Source organism: Octodon degus, unplaced genomic scaffold (genome assembly GCF_000260255.1).
Source record: "Octodon degus isolate 3935 unplaced genomic scaffold, OctDeg1.0 scaffold00076, whole genome shotgun sequence".
NCBI lineage: Eukaryota > Metazoa > Chordata > Mammalia > Rodentia > Octodontidae > Octodon > Octodon degus.
Window position 1 is genome coordinate 10,870,276 of NW_004524652.1, and position 19,712 is coordinate 10,889,987.

A 19,712-nucleotide genomic window follows, 5' to 3' on the forward strand; every position below is an offset into this window, starting at 1 on the left:
GACGGGAGGAGGAGGAAGAGGAGGAGGAAGAAGAGGCGGAGGAGGGGAGGAGGAGGAAGAAGAGGAGGAGGAAGAAGAGGAGGAGGGGAGGAGGAGGAAGAAGAGTCGGAGGACGGGAGGAGGAGGAAGAAGAGGCGGAGGAAGAAGAGGAGGAGGAGGTGCAGGAGGCAGCTGAGGAGGCGGCGGCTGAGAGTTCCCACACTCTGCTTTTTCCCTGTGGTCTTCCACACTGCAAAGTCCATACACCACCCAGGACCAGGGCCACCTGGACACGAGTTTCCCCTGATGGAGAGGCCCAGGGAGCCCTAGCAGAGGCACAGCCAGGGAGGGGACCGTGGACACTGTCCCTCCCTCCAAATACAGAGCTCAGAGCTTTCCCTTCCCCTCCAACAATGTCACAGTGTAAAATTAGCAGGGTCAAGGAACAAAGACAAAACTGGGTAGTGACAGTGACCTCCCTATTCCCCAAAAGGACCAGGAAGGCAAAGGAGGAGCACGGCAGCAGAGATTGGTCACTTCTCACCTTTGCATCTTGCTTTGTGAGGAAGTCCACGAAGCCGAACCCTCTGTGCATGCCTGTCCCTGTCATCTTCTTTGGGAGACGCACCGTCTTCAGCTCCCCGAAGGTGCTAAAAATGAAAAGCAAACACAGGAGTTGAACAACTGGGGCTGCAAGACCAAATCCCACACTAATCTATTCCTTTGGGTTATAAAGAAGTATGTGTAGGGGCACAGAGGTGTGCACGCACGTGCATGCGTTCGTGTTCTCTCCCCCCTCTCTTCTCTCTCTCCTCTCTCTCTCTCTCCCTCCCTCCCTCCCTCTCCCTCTCCCCCTCTCTCCCTCTCTCCCTCTGCAGGGATAGCAGGTTGGAGACACTGACGGAGAATTCTGGTTCTTTTGCAATGAAAACAGGAGACCACCTGTTCTCCCCGGCCCAGTGGAGGGGTGGGGACTGTGCCAGAGGAACCAGCCTTGTACCCCTGTCGCAGAGCTGAGGAGGCTGTGGTGAGAGCAAGGTTCTGCTGGGTGGGACAGGGGGTCACTGGGGTCTCTCGACCTTGCCAGGCCCTCTCCATACCCAGCTGGGCACATGGTGACTCCATGCTGGGCTGGCCGGGCAGAGTGGCCCTGCCTCCTCGGCCCAGGGCCTAGGACCTGAGGTATCTTCGGGGCTCAGCACGCTCAGTGGTACCCAGCGCCCCCTTCCTCTCATGCTGCGTCCCTGCCTTCCGGGCGCACTTGTGATTTCTGCTCAGCCAGCCAGGCAGAGCCGTGGAGGAGAAAAGGGGCCTGTTCTTCTGAACAGAGGCTGTGCAGGTACACACGCCTGGGCTGCTCAAGCCCTGCACCCCTCCACGGAGCATGAGCTCCCCGCGACGCCAGCACAAAGGGCCGTGCTTTCCCAGGCCTCCCTGGCCCTCTCTTCTCACTGTCCACCCCCATCCCCTTCCTAACGTCCATTTATCAAATCTATATGTGCAAATTGCTGCCGATAAATATTTAATGTGCATGGCATCTGAAGAGAGGTATGACTTTATTTGAAAATCTACACACACTTTGCGGCCGCCTGGGCGCACACACAGGCACACATTGGTCTAGGATGCTTCAGGGCCAGGGACCGACTGGGTAAAAAACATAGTAAAGGCCGTAAGCTCTCGTGAAATGATATAAGCTAAATCCGAGGCGTTAACCTACAGCCCTGCCAGCATGACCAGGCATCTGGCAGCCCAATTTCTGCAGGCAGGACGAAGCGGGGACGCAGCATTATGAATCCTCAAAATGAATCCGCACGTCTCCTCTGAGCTGTCCCCGGCAGCTCTGCTCCCCCTCCCCGCGCCTCCTGTGCGCAGGCAGGAGGCTGGGAAGGCCAGCCTCCTGAGGAGGGAATGGAGCACAGTGGAGCCCCGTCAGCCTCCCCGCAGTGAAGGGGCCTGGGCTGGGGACCAGAGGCCGGGGCAGGTGGCGTGAGGAGGTGAGGGTGGAGAGCAACAGAAGCCCAGCCTGCAAACGCTGTTTTATTCTGCCACCTAAAGGCCAACACATCCCATGACAGACATGCGGCAGCCTCTCTTCCTCCACCGAAGTGCTGTGCCGCTGCTGGGACAGGGAGGGCTGCGATGGACATACAAGTGTGCCTACAGCTTCGTTTAGGTTAATGGTACTTGGCTCCAAGCTCTCAGGGAGCCCCTGGGACCTCAGGGTTGCTGGTCCCTCTGTCCAGCTCCCCATCTCATCCTGGCCCCTGGGTCAATTTCTGCTGCTAGCTCGGAGCTGCCTTTCCCACTTCTGGGGCTGAGTGTCAGCCCTGGAATGTTATGGCTCATGGTGTCCTGGCCCCAAGACTCTGCTCTGAGTAGTAGAAAGCACAGCGACCTCACTCACTGCTGGGTCTGCTGCAAGGAGTGTGGCAACCTGGCCCTGTGTGAATGCCTGGAGATATTTTCGGAACAAACAAACAAACAGAAGCCCCGAAGGTAGACACAGCCACTGGTAAATTTCATGTGCTTAGCCCAAGGGTGAGGTTAAACGAACAAGCCACAGGCTAACTGCATATGGCACAAACATCACTACTTGCCATCAGCCTCATCATCCCTGTCCCGGGGGCAGCCACTGGTTCTTGGTAGAAAGTGGCAGAGAAAGTTCTGAAAGGGAATCCAGGCTTGAGATCACTTTCTGCCCTGTTCCACCTCTCTTCTGCTCCCGGGGTAGAGATTGGTTAGTTTCAAGAGCTGACACCCCCTTTTCTTCCTGAGGCTTGGCCAGGCCCGGGTAAAGCCGAAGCCATGTGGTGTGGCTAAGAGAGCCCTGTGCAAATGCTCGGGCAGCCAGGATGCCCGGGACCCCAGAGCAGGGGAGATGAGCCTTCTGCCCACAGCAGGCCAATCTTCCTTCTGTGGTGGGCTCAATGCACTCTGCACAGGTTTCCCAGCCATATATAATCTCTCGTGAGCCAGGCTATGTATGTGTAGGTATGTATTTGGTGCATGCACATGTGTGTACTTGTTTGTGCACATGTGTATCAGAGAGAGGAAAAAGAGAGAAGAGAGAGGAGAGAGAGAAGAGAGGAGAGGAGAGAGGAGAAAGAGGGGGGAGAGAGAGAGAGAGAGAGAGAGAGAGAGAGAGAGAGAGAGGAGGAGAGGAGAGGAGAAGAGAAAAGAGGAGAGAAGAGAGAAGAGAGGATAGGAGAGGAGAGAGAAGAGACTGTTGAGGTTAATTCCTGACTCTGCAGCACACTGCAAGCTGGGGATGCTCCGTGCATGGTAAGCAGCTGAGAGTCCTGAGAAAGGCGAGGAAAATAATTAAAAGGTGGAAAAAGGAGCTGGTGAGGAGGCTGAAGGGGCTGGGCTTCCACGGCCCACAGAAGTGGCATTCGAGAGCTTGGCAGGGGGAGCTGTGACAGAAGGACCCTCTGGATCCACAGAGATCTCAGGCAGCGAAGGGGATCTAGGTGGCCCGTCCCAGCCTGCTGGGAATGTGCGGAGGTCACAGCCTCAGTCTGGGGCTTCTAGACAGACAGGTGCATGCAAGTGTAAGGCACAGGCAGCTTCCAGTAGATGGATACGGGCAGCAGGTTCCTTCCTTTTACGCGAGTCTGCCAGAGCGAGAGTGTGAACAGGAGCTTGCGCTAAGGAGCTGGAGGTGTAGAGCCAGATCTTGGAGGAAGCGTTCAGGCATCTGTGGCCACTTCCCCAATGTACAGTGGGGCTTCAGGACACCAGCACTGCCGCCATCACCCCAACCACCAAGGAGTGCCTTGCAGGCGCTGGGTCTCTGACGCATGGCATCTCGAGACATAACAACAACCCGGGGCTACAGCGTCCTGCATGAAAAACCCAAGGGCCAGAGATGCAGTGACCACCCATGTCCAGAGCCCGGGCACTCAAGGCCCAGGTGGGCTCCTCTCCTGGGGCTGGGCTAACGTTGGACAGAGGAGGTCGGTGCTTGTCAGACCACGTGCAGTCTCACAAGAGGCCCATGGCAGTGATGGCTGATAACCGAAGAGAAGGAAAAAGGAGGGGGAAAAAGACTGGGGAGGAAAAAAAAAATCAATGAAGTACCTTTAGCTCCTTGGAGATAAGCGATGTATAAATACCAGCCATTATGAAGGTCTTATCTGCTGGCAAGGTCCGCCGAGCCATTTTTAAGAGCGGCCTTTGAAGGAAGTTGTGCGTGCGCCCCTTGCCCACGGGAGTGAGGACCATGCTGGGGTGAGGTAGGGTGGACCTGCCAGGACCAGGAAGGGAATACGCCACAGGGCTCCCAGGACTCCTCCCTGGCGCAGCCTCGCGCTGGCGCTGGGGGACACAGACGCACACGCTCCCCACTGTGTAGATAATAGAAACCACAAAATAGCAATTACTGTATCAGAAGCTGTGAATAAAGAGGACATACCGGGCTTTAAACACGGCCCTCCTCCCCTCCCCCACCAAGCTCACACTCCGGTAACAAACTCACACCTCACTTTTCCAATTATTTCATTCACCTCGGGTTCACCAATTACTCCCCGCACCGTGGCCCCACCCCCTCCGCAGCGCTGGCGCTGTGCAGGACTGGTGGCAGGTTCTGGGTTTTCAACGATGCTAATTTCTTCCGAGGTGTGGGCGTGTGGGTCGGAGGGGGCACGGAGGTGTAGAGGGAGGCAAGCCAATTACACCCAGCCCTGGTAAACACGCCGGGCTGTGCAAAGTGTGTTTGCACACAGCGCTGGAGGCGGACTCGACGAGTGCCCTGGGTATGCTTGGTGGGTGGGGATATGCCCCTCCATGTAGGCCAGGCCTGTCATTGCAGAGGGACGACTCTCCCTGTACCTCTCTCTCCCCCCAAGTGAAGACAAGGGTTGAGCACAGCCCCGGGAGCTCCTGCAACTCTGCTCTCAGGGCCCAAGTCCTTGCTGCCCTTCGGATCTATGGGAAGGGCCTGGATCCTGGCCCAGGGGTGTCCCGCAGGGACGTCTGTTGAAGTGCCTACGCTCCCCGAGCTCAGACATCACTGGGAACAAACAGTGCTGCTGCCCAAGGGACCAGGATGACGAGCAAGGCGGGATGGGAAGCAGATGAAGGGTGGTGTCGTGCCGGAAGGAGGCGCTGGCTTCTGTTCCTTCTGCAGGTAGGGGAAAGGGCTAGGCCCCTTGGCATGAAAGAGCCTCCTGCTGCACCGCCAGCGCCAGATTTCCAAGTCTCTGCACATACAGGTCCTGGGGCCGCTGTGCTCTGCGCCTGGCTGAGACTTGGTGACATTAACTCATGTGACCCTCGTGACCTGGACGCTGTCATTCCCACCTCTCCGTGGTCACTTGTGCTCACTCTCTACCACAGGGGCCCAGCGCTGTGCTTCACCCCAAGCCCCAGCTTGGGGTCTGCCCAGATTATCTTGCTTAGCACCAAGCGACAGCCCAAATGTGCAAGGTGTGGGGAGAGATGGGTGGCGGGTTGGGCCTCACCCTGAGTCCAAGGACCCTCGCCAGCCACAGGGAAGGAGGCCTCGCCAGCAGCAGGCAGTACACCGTTCCTCCTGACACAGCAGACTGGGTAAAACCGCATCTTGACAGATTTGGTCTACTTTCTGATCTGTGTTCACCACTCCCCTGGCCAGTCCTAAAGGGGCACACCAGTGAACGTGCAGGCCCAGTGGTATGCCAGGGGGTGGCAGATGCTGCCCATGGCTCCTTTCCTCACAGCTAAGGGTCCTAGTTGAGGTAAGGGGGAGAGACAGGCTTACTGGACTGCTAGAGATAAATCTATCCCTTCGTCTCCAAGGTCGCCTGCAGCGGAGGAGGCTGGCCACCGAAGCTGGCTCTCTGGAGCCTGTCTTGTGCAACCCCCGATACACTGGTCCAAGCTTGCCTGGTCACCCAGAGAGCAGTGCAACTGTTTCGGGCTATGTGTCAATTAAACAAGGAAACTTACACGCCTGCTTAATAAGAGAACACACACTGACAGCTTAGGATGCTACTGCAATGACCGCTGTTTGTACAAGTGTGTGTGAATCACCATATGCAGGTTTGGGTCTCACTGACTGTGTGTGAGCACGCAACTGGGTCATGCAAGAAAGGGCCGAAAACTGCGTCACATGTTAACACGTTGCCTGTTCGAGGCTTGCAGAAGGCACATACCCCGTGACAGCTGGTGGAAGACATGGCTGCCCTCAAACCTGCAGACTCCGCTGGCGGCTGCTGCCCCAGTCCCAGGGTCTACACTTGTCAGACCCACCACCCTGGTGCTCCCCAGGGACTTCCGCCTGTCAGGCATGTGCTTGGCATCCCCTCTCTTGCAAGGGTCCCAGTGGTCACTGCTGCCCAGAGCCACGGATAAACGCCACGCTCTGCTGATCCCACACTGCAGAATGTGCCGCGGGCTTCCCCGCCCCGGAGTCCTCTCCAGACTCCTCCTGGGGCTGCATGCTGCGTCTGGCGGGATGTCTCCTGGCCTGCTCTCCAGTCTTACCTCGCCCCCTGCCACTCTGTCCTCCTATGGAGCCCACGCTGGCTTTCCCGTGGGTCCCCGCCTCCACCAAATGCTCACCTGCCCTGGGGCCTCTGCATCTGTGCCTCCTGTGACCCGGCACCCTTTACCTGGACACCCCCACCATCATCTGCCTGCCACGCAATTCTCAGTGCCAGTGCTGCCTCGAGACACCGTCGGTGGCCACCCTCTTACTGTCGCCTCCTCCGCCCGCCAGCTCCACCATCGTGTCTGGTCACTGTCCGCATGGCTTATCTATTGATCTGTCTCCCCATTCTTTCACTGGATACAGAATGCACAGCCCAGGACGGCAGGGTCTTTGTTCTGGGACTGGCCTGACACCCAGAAAACCCTCCAGACCTGCACCTAATCCAAGTCCTCACCAAGGGCCCAGGATGTGAGGTCCCCGTCCTTTCTCTGCATTCTCATGTGACCTCTGGGCCGACGTGGAAGGAGTCACACCTGAGCCAGAGTCCTCAGTCCTCTTGTATGTAATAAGATCACCTATCTGTACAGGGAGTGTCTAGCTCTTGGAGACGCCTCCAAAGTACCCACATTCACACTTTTGAGAGCAGTGATTAAACTGCAGCCCGCGAGGCGGCAGTCCAGGCTCCATGATTATCGATGGGGCTCGTACCTGGACTTCAGAACGGTGCTGCCTGGCAGTGAAGGAAGATGTGGAGCTCCACAGACAAGCCCACAGGCTGCTGAGCGGCTGGCATCTGCATTGCCCCAGGCGGTGTGCAGGAATGCGCGAGGCCGACCCAAAGGCTCTAGCCTCAGTGTGGAGCCCCACTCCGTTAGGGGCTCATTCCTTCAGAGTGGCTTTTACGCTGAACTTCTCTAGTTACTCGCCACGCAGCGTGGTGCGAGCCGGTGCAGAAAGGCTGCCTGATCTCCATCAGTGTGTGCTGCCCTTCACTGGGCCTTGCAGAGGCAGGAAGATGGCCTGGTCTACACGAGTGAGAGGAGAGGCACCAGCAGGTAGTGGCACCTTGGAATGGGCAGGGCTGCACTCTTGACGGTGCCCAGGACCTCACTGCAGAGCTGCCAGCATCGGGAACCTGGTCCAAAAAGTGGAGGCTTTGGCCAAGGGCTGGGGACCCAGGGTGAGCCACGCCATGCCAATAACTAAGGGCAATGGAGGCAAGGGAGGTGGCCTTCTCCAAGCCGCAGTCTCTCAAAGCCACACCGACTCACAAAGGAGCCAAGAGAGCTGAGTGAGGGGTCCCGGGGAACTGGCCAGCAGCAAGTACCCATCTGTGTGGCTCTGGGCCAAGTGGCACTGGCATTGGGAGGGAGCCTGTCAGGGACACAGTCCTGGCCCACTGCAGGGGCTGCAATTAGTGAGCCTGAGCCTGCCCAAGGTCGGGGGCCACTGTTCCACAGGGCCTGGACCCTCCACCTAGCTTAGCTGTCAACGCTGACAGTGTACCCAGGACTGGCACCACTCCTCCTTCAGAAGCAGCCTGTATCCAGGGGCTAACATTTTGCAGCACTGGAGACAAACCCTGAACATTTGAAACATGAGGTCACCAGGTAAGGCAGGTGCTGTGTGCCACCTCCTTGTGAGTTCCATTCTGACTTGGGCCTAGGAGATCTCAGTGAGGAGTCCTTTTCTTCCTTCTGGCCCTGTGACCTCACCTACCTGTCACCTGCAGCCTGCCGCCCCTCACCTGCTTGTGTTCAGAGACTGTGGTTTCTCGGGGACTCTGCGGGCTCTTGCCACCAAGAATCCTGAATGGGGCCTGTCCCTGGAGAGGACACACTTGTGGCTGCTCCTACAGGGAGCCAGGTACCATTCACACCTAGCTCTGAAGTGCAGCTGGGGTCTCAGAGACTGCTGCTTGGGCCCGTGGACCCTGCATGCACCTGGCAAGGACTTCCACGTGTCCCCCATGGGGTGGGCTCAGGGCCCTGGGCTGGGCAGACAGAGGACAGGACTGGCTCTGGCCTCCGAGGCACCGACTCTAAGCTGGCAGCTCTCCATCTTTTCCCCTTAGGTGAGTGTCTACCCTGGTAAGATGTTGAGAAGGTATCTCCACTACATGTGCACCTAAACAACACGTGCTTACGCTTCTGGTACACTAAGTCCATCTCTGCATGTTTAAAAATTAGAAAAATTTAAAGGCTGAGATAAAATCTAGAATCTAGTCTTTTTATTTCATGCTTTTGTTTGTTTTTTTTTTTTTTTTTTTTTTTTGGCCGAACTGGGGATTGAACTCAGGCCCTTGCACTTGCCAGGGAAGCGCTTATTCCACTGAGCCATCTCCCCAGCCTAGAATCTAGTCTTTTGTTCCCTGCTCTGCCCTTCACTCTGCTGACCGGCACTTTGGGGGCCACTCCTTATATGACTTAAGGTACATGGTGCACCGGGCAGGGTACCAAGTGGGACCCCAGTGCACTCCTGTGCCTTGTTTTCATATCACGTGACACCTTTAGTTCGCCAGGGACCGCATCAAGTAGGTGGCACTGCAGAAGCTCTGACAGGCAGGGGCTGAGTCACAGCAGCACCCAGAGCCCAAGTCTGGAGTCCGACTGCACGTGCTGCCGCCTTTCTGAGGCTCGATTTTGTCATCTGTGAAATGGGCACCGGCCCCTGGCCTGCATCAGAAGTTGCACATGCAGAAGCTGTGTTCATCAGCACCTGTAGCACGGACAGCCCAGCGCCGTCCACCGGGCAGCTGAGATGACCAAGTGAGCAGGGGGCGTTGACCTCGTCACCCGGGGGCCTTTCCCCATCTCGCACACACGCCCTACTAGCTCAACAAGACAACGGGAAGAAACTGTCCTTCAGCTGGACCCAGCCCTTGTGCCTGCCCTGGGCTGAGCATGACTGTGGGGAGCTGGTGTCCTGGTCCCCTTAGACTGTGGGGATGGGCCGACCTGGGCCTGGGGTGGCGTCCAGTTAGCCCTGCCCTCTGCCCTCCTCTGGAGTTAATGAAACCCACAGCGGACGCCCTCCCCACGCTCGCCCCCTCTGGTCTGCAGCTGCCTTGAGTACAGCTAATCCCATTACAAGAAAATAAAGTGGATAATTCAGGCTAATGAAATCGTTACAAGAGTGTGGCCAGCCAGAGGTGGACATTCAGACCCAATTTAATACCCTTTCATGTCGTTATCCTCCAGACAGGCAATGTTTGAGAGGAGGAAGGACAAAAATTAGAGAGGGAGAGGAGCAGTTAGCTTGAAACTGGTTACGGAATTCACCTACCACGCATCTCACCGTTCGCTGTCTTTGCCACCCTTCCCACCCCGCGTCTCCACGGCAACTCTGGAAAGTGCGAGAACCAGGGCAATATGCTGCGCCTTTGGAGGCTGCAGCTCACCTTCCACCTCTACCACTCTTCCAGGGCCTAGGGGTGGGGTGATGGAACACACACACACCCCTGTCCCCAGGGCTGCTTCCTATCACCTGGATCAGAATCTCTCGCTCCCATTCAACCATCCTAGAGTTGCTTCTGTTGAAGTGGGGTACAGGAACTTGGGAGGTTGTGGTGGGAGTCACATTGGTGGGGTGAGTGCCCTGCCAGACAGAACAGGTGGCTGGACCCACAGCCCTGAGAGAGTATGGTTTCTGACAGGTAGACACCCTTGCCACTGGTCCACACCTGCTCAGGAGGCTGAGGTAGGAAGAGGTAAAGTTTAGTTTTAGGCCAGCCTGGGTTACTTAGCAAGGTCCCATTTCAAAGCAAAAAACCCTCAGATGGATCAATTTCATTTCTTTGGGATCCACTTCAGTGCTGAAAGCCCTAACGAAGCCCCACTTCATGAACTCACTACCCTGAGCCGCTCTGTGTCAGCCCGTTCTCTTTAGCTGGTTGGAGTCTATCTGAAGTCTTGTGTGAGGACATGAAGATCCTGCTAGATCTTGATTTAGCAGGGGACACGGAGGGAAGGTGGCCAAGGTGACCCCGAGACAAGTGGATCAGTCAGGTGCAGGGACACCTGGGGCAGGGTGCACAGGAGCTGCCCTCAGTAGCTCCCACCAACCCCCAGGTTGTGGCCTGGGCTGTGTCCCTCACTGCAGGAGGAGGCGGTGGCACTAGTCTTGAAGGAAAATTCTCACTGCATAGTCCCTATTTTCAGAGATCACTGATATGTTACAACAGAGGTGACAAAGGCACTGATGAGGCACACGGGACACGCTGATTTGAGCTGGGCATGTCTGTTCCTAGGTGGGATGCTGGTCCCTAAGAGCTTGGAGCCTGGCACCTCACCTACTCACAAAGAGGCAAATACATGACCCGAATGGCTCTAGCTCAGCCATGGCCCTGTTTAACAGTGAGGGGAGGGCCAGGGTGCCGGGCTAGGGGAAGCCACCTCAAGGCTTCACTAGCCCGCTCTTGCCTGCACAGGACGTATGTCTGCAGCACCTGCCCAGCTTCCTGGCGTTCTCCAGCACTGTGATCTACTGCACTCTCTTCCCTGCTTGCTAGGATCCGTTTCCCTGCTGGATGACTGAGGGGGCAGCGCCAGGACAGTGCCCATGCTCCACAAGGCGAAGGCTGGGTTCTTCCCAGGTGATGGTCTTTTCTGGATCCTGGCCCTTCTTATGGTCAGGTCCTCAGGACCGGAAACAGGAAGCAGGGCATGCAGGGAGATGGTGGGTGCTGACTGCAGCCCTGTGGGGGACAAGGCCTCCCTCCCTCAGCCTCTAGTGGGAGCCTGTCACTAAGAAGCCACCAAGCAAATGATGGAGGAGGTGGGAAAGAGGCCTAGGAGATGAAGACAGATATGTGGGTAGCTCTGGAAAAGCTCAGTCTGCTAGAAGTTTCTTCTGACAGTTGCCATTAGGAGAGACACTTCTGCTCAACACAATTCTAGAAAGCCCGGGGGCTGGGGAGTGGCTCAGTGGAATAAGCACTTCCTTGGCAAGCGCAAGGGTCTGAGTTCAATCCCCGGTTCCGCCAAAAAATAAAAAATAAAAAATTCTAGAAAGCCCACCTCAGACACTCCCTGTCCCCTCGGCAGGAGTCCCCCTGTGTCTTGGCAGGAAGCCCTAGGACTGATGGGTCACACACAGTTGGGAGCCACTTTTCTATTTGAGAAGGGTATGGCCTGAGATTGTGCCTCAAGTAACCAGGTAGCCGCAACTCTGAGACCCCAGACAAGGCGAGGCCTCTCGCCGACCAGGGACAACAGCAGAGGGGAGGCCTCTGTCGAGGGTGTGGGCCACAGGCAACTTCGAGCCGCCCTGCGTTCTAGGGGTGGCCTTGGAGGCTCAGAGGGCAGCTGGGGACAGCCAGCTGCGAGCTGCAGTGATTCATGCTGCTGAGGCCCCCGGCTCTCGGGGGAGGATAGGCACTCACCCCTGCTGGGACAGATGTTATTTTTAAAAGTCTGGGAAAGAAAACAACAATAAAACAACTGGTGCTCAGGACGGCTGGTGAGCTGTAAGGGAAAAGGGAGAGATGGATTTGTGAGATGGACCATTTGTTTGGGGCTGAACAAACCAACACAGACCTTGATTCAATTATGCCTGGGAGAAGGGGGCTCGGGATTGGGTCAGGCATCAGCTCTACCTCAGGTTCAGGGGCATGGGACAGAGAGAGAGGAGACCTTAGAGGCACAGCTGCTGGTGGGCTGTTCAGGGGGCTCTGGAAGGAGGAGGCAAGAATTGGGAGCCAGGGTGAGCTGCTGCTGGTGTCTGCAGGTGGGGGTGCTTTTCTCCATTAAAAACCCGAACCAGGGCCAGATAGGATTCGGGGTGTGGAAAAACCAAAAAGGAGAAGTGAAGAAAAAGTGCAGGAAAATCACAGTCGGGAAGAAGAGGGAAGTTCCCACTGCAGCAGCCACTGCTGTCTCACCAGAGAGCTCAAGAGCATCGCTGGCAGCTGGCAAGGAGGGAAGAATAAAGGATCAGTCTCTGGTGATGCACAGGGCCCTGGTATCCCCGCCTCAGGCAAGGGGCTGTCCTAGAGCCACAGCCCAACACCCAGGTCCCTTTGGATTACAAGGCGTGGCCACAGCTTTCCCACTTTCCCTGATGTGCACCCTGGGCTGGGGGGTCATGGAAAATAATCAAAGCCTCTCATGCCGGGGGTGGGGGGACATAATTAAAATGAGCCTCAGTGTTCCTGGCTGGATCGGAGCCTCTGTGAAACAGAAGCTCCGTGTGGAGCAGATGTGTTTGCGGCCCTGCAGGGAGCTTGCACCTGCAACAGCGGGGCTGAGTCTGCGTCCGAGCACGGAAGGCCTGCCACAGCCTGGAGGAGGCGGGAAGTCTGGAGGTGCAGCAGCTCTCGGCTCCACTCTGCCTCAGCATGCCCGTCTGTGAAATGGTGCCACAGTGCCCACACACCACGAAGTCCCGGTAACGTGACATGAGAGTGTACCTGACACACATGGTGCAGAGCCAGGACCTCACAGAGCACCCAGAAGTGGACATGGGTGAATGAAGGACAGAACACACGCAGACACTGTGTGTGTGGGGGGCAAGTAGTGACAGCTGTGAGGTCTGCTGGTCTTGGGGGCTGCCAGGCGGGGACCCAAGCCCACTCCGCAGCTGGGGCAAAGGAGGGGTACAGGCACTATCTTGCACCTAACAAAGTGTCAAGACTGCGATGGCATTTTGAGCCCACAGGTCGGTGTCACCTCAAACCCTATAGGGCTGTCTTGGTGGCCGCAGGGATGTCCTGTCTGTCCCACTTTCCAACACCACAAAAGATATGTCATGTGGTGTCCACGGGGGGGAATGACCTTTCCTGCCACCCCAGAGCCCCTCAGTGATCAGGGCCCACAAGGGCGGTGTGTGGTCACTGTGGATGTGGTCAGGGTCCAGGACCACTCTCCAAATGTCCACAGCACCCCAGCCCTGCAGTAGGCGGAGTCAGCAGAGCCATATGACCAGCCCTGGCCTACGCAGCGGGTGGAAGTGCAGCCTACTGCGAGCCCTTCCCCCGCCACACCACTGGCCCACCCTGAGCAACACCCTGGGGTGGGGGGCCTCGCGAGCAGCGGACCTGGGCTGAGGGCTCACGCGGCTGATCCTGGGAGCCCAGGTGTGTGACCAAGGCCCAGCTCTGTTCTCTATGGACTTTCAGCACTGCGACAGTGACTCCGTTTTCATAACCAAGAGAGGGAAGGGTGAGCGAAGCTGTCACACCAGGGCCAGCAAAGCACAGCCTGAGGGCCAGATCTCACCGATAAATACACAAAAGTAATTCATCAGAAATTTCCAACTCTGTCCATCACTGCTTGGAGCTACAGCAGCAGGGTACCTGAGGTGCAAAGCTGAAAACATCCGTTTCCTGCTCTTTATAGAAGCCCCAGAAGCCTCGCGCCAGATCACACCATTCCCGACCCACAGCAGCTGCCACCCCGACCCTGGCCCCATTCTCAGCCACCCTGCATCCTGACTGTTTCTCCCACAGAACATGTGTCTTTACCTCCTTGCTTGCCCAGGGGTTATTTTTCTTAATTATGAGAGGCAAGGAAGCCCGTCTGGGGCTCTCTGGACCTCGCTGATCCACGCGTCCCGTACCCAAGGAGCCACGAGGTGGCGCTGTTTCGGGGAGCCGGCCATGGCTCAGGGCCAGACCCTCGCGGAGGGCTGGGGCTGAGTGCAGAGTGAGAGGCTGGAACTGGCTCACAGCTAGAGGCCTGGTCCACCTCGGAGGGTGAAGGGTGGCAGCCCCGGTGAACAGCACTGTGACAGCTTCACTTCCCGGGCTCCTCCGTGGGGTGCCTGGCACTGGGACAGTGCAGGGAGGCGTCTCGCGGCTTGCGGGTCCCTGGGGTGGCTGCAAGAAGGAAGTCCACCTTGCAGCGCCATCTCCCCGAGAACCAAAGACGGACAAAGCATTTATTCCATTTACTTTTACACCATGTAGGGGACTGATAAAAATAATCAAATATTTTACGAGATTTTTTTTTTACAAGATTATTTTTTAAAGAGGGTTAAAACCTCATTGACTACTCAAATACCAGCTCCTTTTCACCCGCAGCCAGGCTGCTGTTCATTCCTTCCCCTTAAGAGTGTGGTGCAAGGAACAACGATCAGCCCCCCTCCACGTGGTCCCCGGCAAAACTACTTGTTTCCTTTATTGCTTAGGCTGCCAGGGAGCTCAGGCTCAACCAGTATCCATCGTGGGAGCCCAAAGCCTAGGTTCTTTGGTGCCACACTGGCCCCTCCCCCTTCTCCTCCTCCTCCTGCTCCATTTACCCCAAGGGGGCTCCAGCGAGGTGTCAGTGCAGGAGGCTAGCAGGCTTACGGAGAGAGGCTTTGGCATTTCTTCCCATGACCTCCTGCTCTGGAGGCCTGGGCAGCTCCCTCTCCAAGCTCAATGGCAGTGTGACTTGCTCCAGCCAGGACCAGTGTCAGGGTCACAGGTGAAGCCCAGGAGGCCCTGGAAGAATGCACGGCCCAGAAGCAGCAAACGAGGGCAGCATGCTCAAAGGTCGAGGAGACACTAAGCAAGGCCCAGCCGCTCACTCCAGGGGCCGCTGGGTGTGACCTGTCCCTGGCAGTGACCTCTGGGCTGTGGACCTGTGCCTCGGCTCTTCCTTCTGGGGTCCTGCACCCATATCTGCACGGAGCTGGATGTATTAAACAGGAGTGCGTTTCTAACTGAGATCCCAATAGACCGACAGACAGACCAACAAGCTGGCTCTTTCTGTGGCCACTGTGATGTTTTTCTGCATGAGTTGCCTCTCAAGTGGCTCTGGGTTCACTGGGGCAGCAGGATGGCGTAAATGCTGCGAACGAGACTCCATCACTCAGGGTAGGGTGGTGGAGCCACGGTCTCTCAGAGGACACCCCAGCCCCAGCCCTTGGCCCTGATGGCACCATTGCTCTGTGGCCCCCTAACCAGCATTTGCAGTAACTGCTTTGAGGCCACCTAAGTCGCTGTCCACTTCCCACCTGTGTGGCAGCTCCAGGACAGCAGGGGCCTCAGCAGTCTTGGCCACCACCATATCCCCCATGACCACACCTTGGGCTCAATAATAAGTAATGAGAGAAGGGGGGTAAATGCCAGGGACACGAGGGCTGGGGCCCAGTCTGCCTTGCCTCTTCTAGAAATGCCGCCCTCAGCCAACACCACATGGGCCACAAGGCATCTCGAACTGCACCTGGCAGGGGTGCTGCTCAAGGAAGGAGCTGTCCTCGGTTCCCCGCCTGCCCCGTGGTGACTTCTTGGTACCAAGTTTTCCGCCACAGCAGCTGCAGAGGAAAGTGATAGAAGGCGAGCCAGGTACAGTTGCCATGATACGGCCGTCCTGGTAATTTAGCCTCAGAGCTCTGGTTCCCTCGGAATAATTTAACGATCTGTCACGGGAAGGGAGGAAGGAGGACAAGTGTCGTGTGGCTTCACGTCCCCGCCTCCGAAAAATAATCTAAGTTCCCGGAGCTAGAGGAGGGCCCTGGTGGGGGAGAAGGAAGGCTGAGAACATTTTTTACCCAGAGGCAGGTGGGAATGCCTTACTTATCTGCTTTTGTGGGAGGGAGAGAAGTGAATTAGAAAAACTACAGGGACCTCCACTCCAAGATGCAGCGTCTTCTGGGCACAGGTCTGTTCCCTTTGCATCTGAAGCCAGGAGTGTCTTTCCTTCAAATGACAGATGAGCCTCTGAGGGGCTCTTCCCTCCCCCTCCTGGCCCGTGTGGGTACGGATGAGACTGGGGCACGACAGGAGAGAAAGCACGGCAGCCTTTGCTGGAGGAGTGACGGGGCCCCTGTCTTGGTCGCCAGGACCCTGGAGAAATCCCTCCCTCTAAAATCCCTGCACTACTTCTGGGCGGCGCCACTCTTGGGCATCACTGGGGCCAGCTGCCTTGGGAGTGGAGCAGAGTCTTCAGCGTGCGTGGGGGGTGGCCCGTCACACCTGCCCACGGCAGGGAGGCTCTGTGCAGCTGCCTTCCTCCCACTAAGCTTCTGCCTGAACCCTTGGGCAGGTCCCAGACTGGCTGCCCCCAAGTCCTGGTAGCTTCTATCCTTGGGAATCCACATCTTAGGCCTGTCAGGGGCCCTGTTCTCCTGTCTCTTCCACGTGGAGGAGGAGCCAGGGCAGGGGCTGTTACTCAAGGATTCCTGGGGCTGGAGCTCTGTGGTTTGACTGAAGAGAAAGAAATCCCCACTGGGTGTACCAGAGAGAGAGCAGGCCACTGGGGAGCGCCAGGCTCGCTGTTTCCACCCGGCTATGCTTCAGAGCTGGGCTCTTCCCCGGAAGTCCTGCGCTGGGAGGGCAGCTGCACTGGGCAGGAGCCGAGCTCGTGCCGAGCTCACCGGTGTGCTCCTCCTGATGACTTCCGAGCGCACCGACGGGTGTGAGACCGGCTGGCAGTGGTCTCAGGACTGGCAGGGGTACCTTCTTGACCCAGCTGCTCCCCTCCACTCTGCTTCCCCAGCAGCTTTTCTCCGCCAGCTCCTTCCCCCACACCCTTGAGCCTCAAGCCAGCTGACCATGGACTGAATCTGCGGAACTGTGAGCTAAGTACACCTCCCGTGAGTCGTAGGTTGGGTGTTTTGTCACCACTCATGTGGCAGAAACCAGGCCCAGGGCTCTGTGACCCAAGCAGCTCAGGGGGGCCTGAATGTGAGGGGCGGGGCAGTTGGGCCACTCTGCAGGGAGCAAGTACGAGCTCAACACCCACGAGCACTGCCTCAGCACGCACCAGATCTGCACGCCCGCCAAACTCCTCAGAAGCAAAAGAACAGGCAGGTTTTCCTTCAAAGGAGCTCTAGGCTCCTACACAGTCTTAGGACAAAGACTGGGTGTGGCCTGCTTAGCAAGGCCTGGAGTAAGAGGCCGAGGGGGCCCAGGGCTGACAGCCAGGGAAAGGCGTGGCGAGGGCTCACGGCCCCCTGGACGGGGGCCAGTCCCAAGGCTCAAGTGCTCTCCAGGCGACGCAGCTCCACAGGTGCACTCCTCGGGTACCCTTAGGGGTGTGGGGTCAAGACTTACTCTGGATCTGAGGGCCCTGGAAGGAGCCAGGTGCAAAGGGTAGGGGGAGGAGAACAAGAAAGAGAAAGAGGAATTGAAGAACAGAAAACGCATAGAGGAGAGCTATCCTCCGTAAACCAATCCGGTCTCAGGATCTGCACACTGTGAGGAGGCACAGGGTGGCTGGAGAGCCTGGCAGTGGCAGGACACGGCTGGTGGGCTGTGGTGCGCTGTGGGCAGCTAGCCCCAAGGACACAGGACAGGAGCGCTGTCCAGTGCAGGCAGCGTCCTCAGTGGTGAGCAGCCCACGGGCCAGGGTGGCTCTGGGCTCCATTAGCTGAATTCTTACCGAGGAACTGGGAAAAAGAGGGGCTGAGCGAAGGCTGCCAACGAAGCAGTCCCTTCTTAGTGCCCGCCCCAGCGGAGGCGCGACTGCTGCGCCACTGGTAGGCAGACTCACACGTGTGCAGCACCACAGCCAGAGCCAGGCAGTGGGGCGTGCCTGTAATTCCAGAACTCAGGAGGCTGACGCAGGGGGATCACGGGCTGGAGCCTGCCTAGGATGACACTAATTTAATAAGGTCCTGTCTCAAAAAAAAGAAAAAAAGGGCTGGGGATGTAGGTCAGCAAAAGGCCTTGGATTCAATCCCTAGTACTACAAAACAAACAAAAACCACATTTGATTTTTACCATTAACTTCCATAATGCTCACGACACAAGGCGAGTGCTACTGACTACTAATCCCCATTTTACAGATGCAGAAACTGAGGCCTGAACTCAAAGCTCCACACAGCAGCAGAGCCCTGTGCTCTGACCTCCAGCCCCAAGCACCAGGCCACAGGTCACCTGCACACCCTGGGGCTCTCTGTGGTGATCCTGGTGCTGCCCCTCCTGTCTCAGAGATGGGGGACTTGTGGGTCCTGGTGAGGGGACAGGGCCACGTGACTCGTGGCTGAGCGGGAGGGGACTGAATCTCTGTCCTTTCCATGATTCAGTCTCACTGTCTAGGGCTCAGACGTGGGAACCCAGTCGCTTGTTTCCAGCCCTGGCCAGGCAAAGTCCTGCTGACCCCTGGGCCATTGTGGCCAGTGCTCTCCAAAGGCAGCTTATGGCATCCGCCCCTCCTTTCCCTTCCACTGGGGAAAACAAATGGAAGTTGAGTCTACTCAGCTCATGGTGGGAAAGAGAAGGGGGGGGGGACACAGCAGGGACTCCTAACCCTCCTAAGGACACAGCTCAGTGACACTATGTGAATGTCCACTGGGCCATCCGGGTTCCACCACCTCTGGTAGCATCAGGGCCTGGGGCCAGGCCTTTACTTCAGGGGCCATCCAAGGACCCTGCAGACCTGAACACAGCACTCATCTTTAGTGAGCACCTACTATGTGCCCAGCGCTGTGCGGGGGCTGTGACAGTGAAAATGACTGCCACTTTCACTGGAGCTCACCATCTAATTCTTCTACATGTTCAACTATGTTGGGGCTGCATCTATTTTTATAAGCATCCATGTGGTAAGGGAAAAATAATCTTAAAATGAAAGGGAAAATGGACAGAGGTGAGCATTAAAAAGCTTACCACCACTGGGTCAAAAATTTGGAAAAAGACAAATGCATGCACTGGGTGAGTAAAGTGAATACAGGGTGGACAACAGGGGCGCGGTTCTCCCAGATGGAGATGAGAAAGAATAACATGTAAAGGACGGCAGAAGGGATCCTGGGACACACGCCGGGACCAGGAGCAGAGGCGTCTGCGTGAGTCCATTTGCCCATGGGGCTCCCCAGCTCTGTCTGCTAGGAGAGCTAGACTCTCAACCAGGGGCAACTTCACACAACTGGGGACTGCACCTGTGGCCTTCGCACCAAGCTATGTCCCCAGCTTCGTCTCATTCTTCATCTTGACGTGGCATCTCATGAAGACGCCCAAGGCGGGCTGGAGCTCGTGATCCTCCTGCCTCAGCCTTCCAAAGTGCTGGGATCACAGGTGTGCTGGGCTGGGCGTGGCTACTCAGGCACATCTGTCCTGGTTCCCACCTCTATGCCCAAGGACTCTGGCAACGGCTGGAGACATTTTTTGGTTGTCACAAGTGGGTGCAGGGTGCCACTGGCATCCAGTAGGCAGAGGCCCGGGGTGAGGCTCCACGCTCTGTACGTGCAGGAGGGTCCCTGTCCCAAAGAGTGACTCAGCCCACACTGTACTGAGGCTCAGAAGCTGCTCCGAACTGAACTGGCATCACGCGTGGGGCTCGAAGTCCCAACAACCACTGGCAAGAACTCGGTTCCTCAGAGCAAGGCTAAGGCCAGTGCTAGGACTGAGGGAGTACAAGAGGAGCTGGAATATCTGCCGGCAATGGTTTTTTTTTTTTTT

General features: G+C 57.1%; 1 protein-coding gene across 2 annotated transcripts in view; it reads right to left on the minus strand.

The window, feature by feature from the left end:
- Rbm19 (RNA binding motif protein 19) overlaps positions 1 to 19,712 on the minus strand; it is a 94,995-nt gene that overhangs the window by 25,033 nt on the left and 50,250 nt on the right. For both annotated transcript variants that reach the window (XM_023720635.1, XM_023720634.1), the window contains exon 22: positions 524 to 629. In XM_023720635.1, the coding sequence (XP_023576403.1) occupies positions 524 to 629 (106 nt within the window). The remainder of the gene's footprint in view (positions 1 to 523; positions 630 to 19,712) is intronic.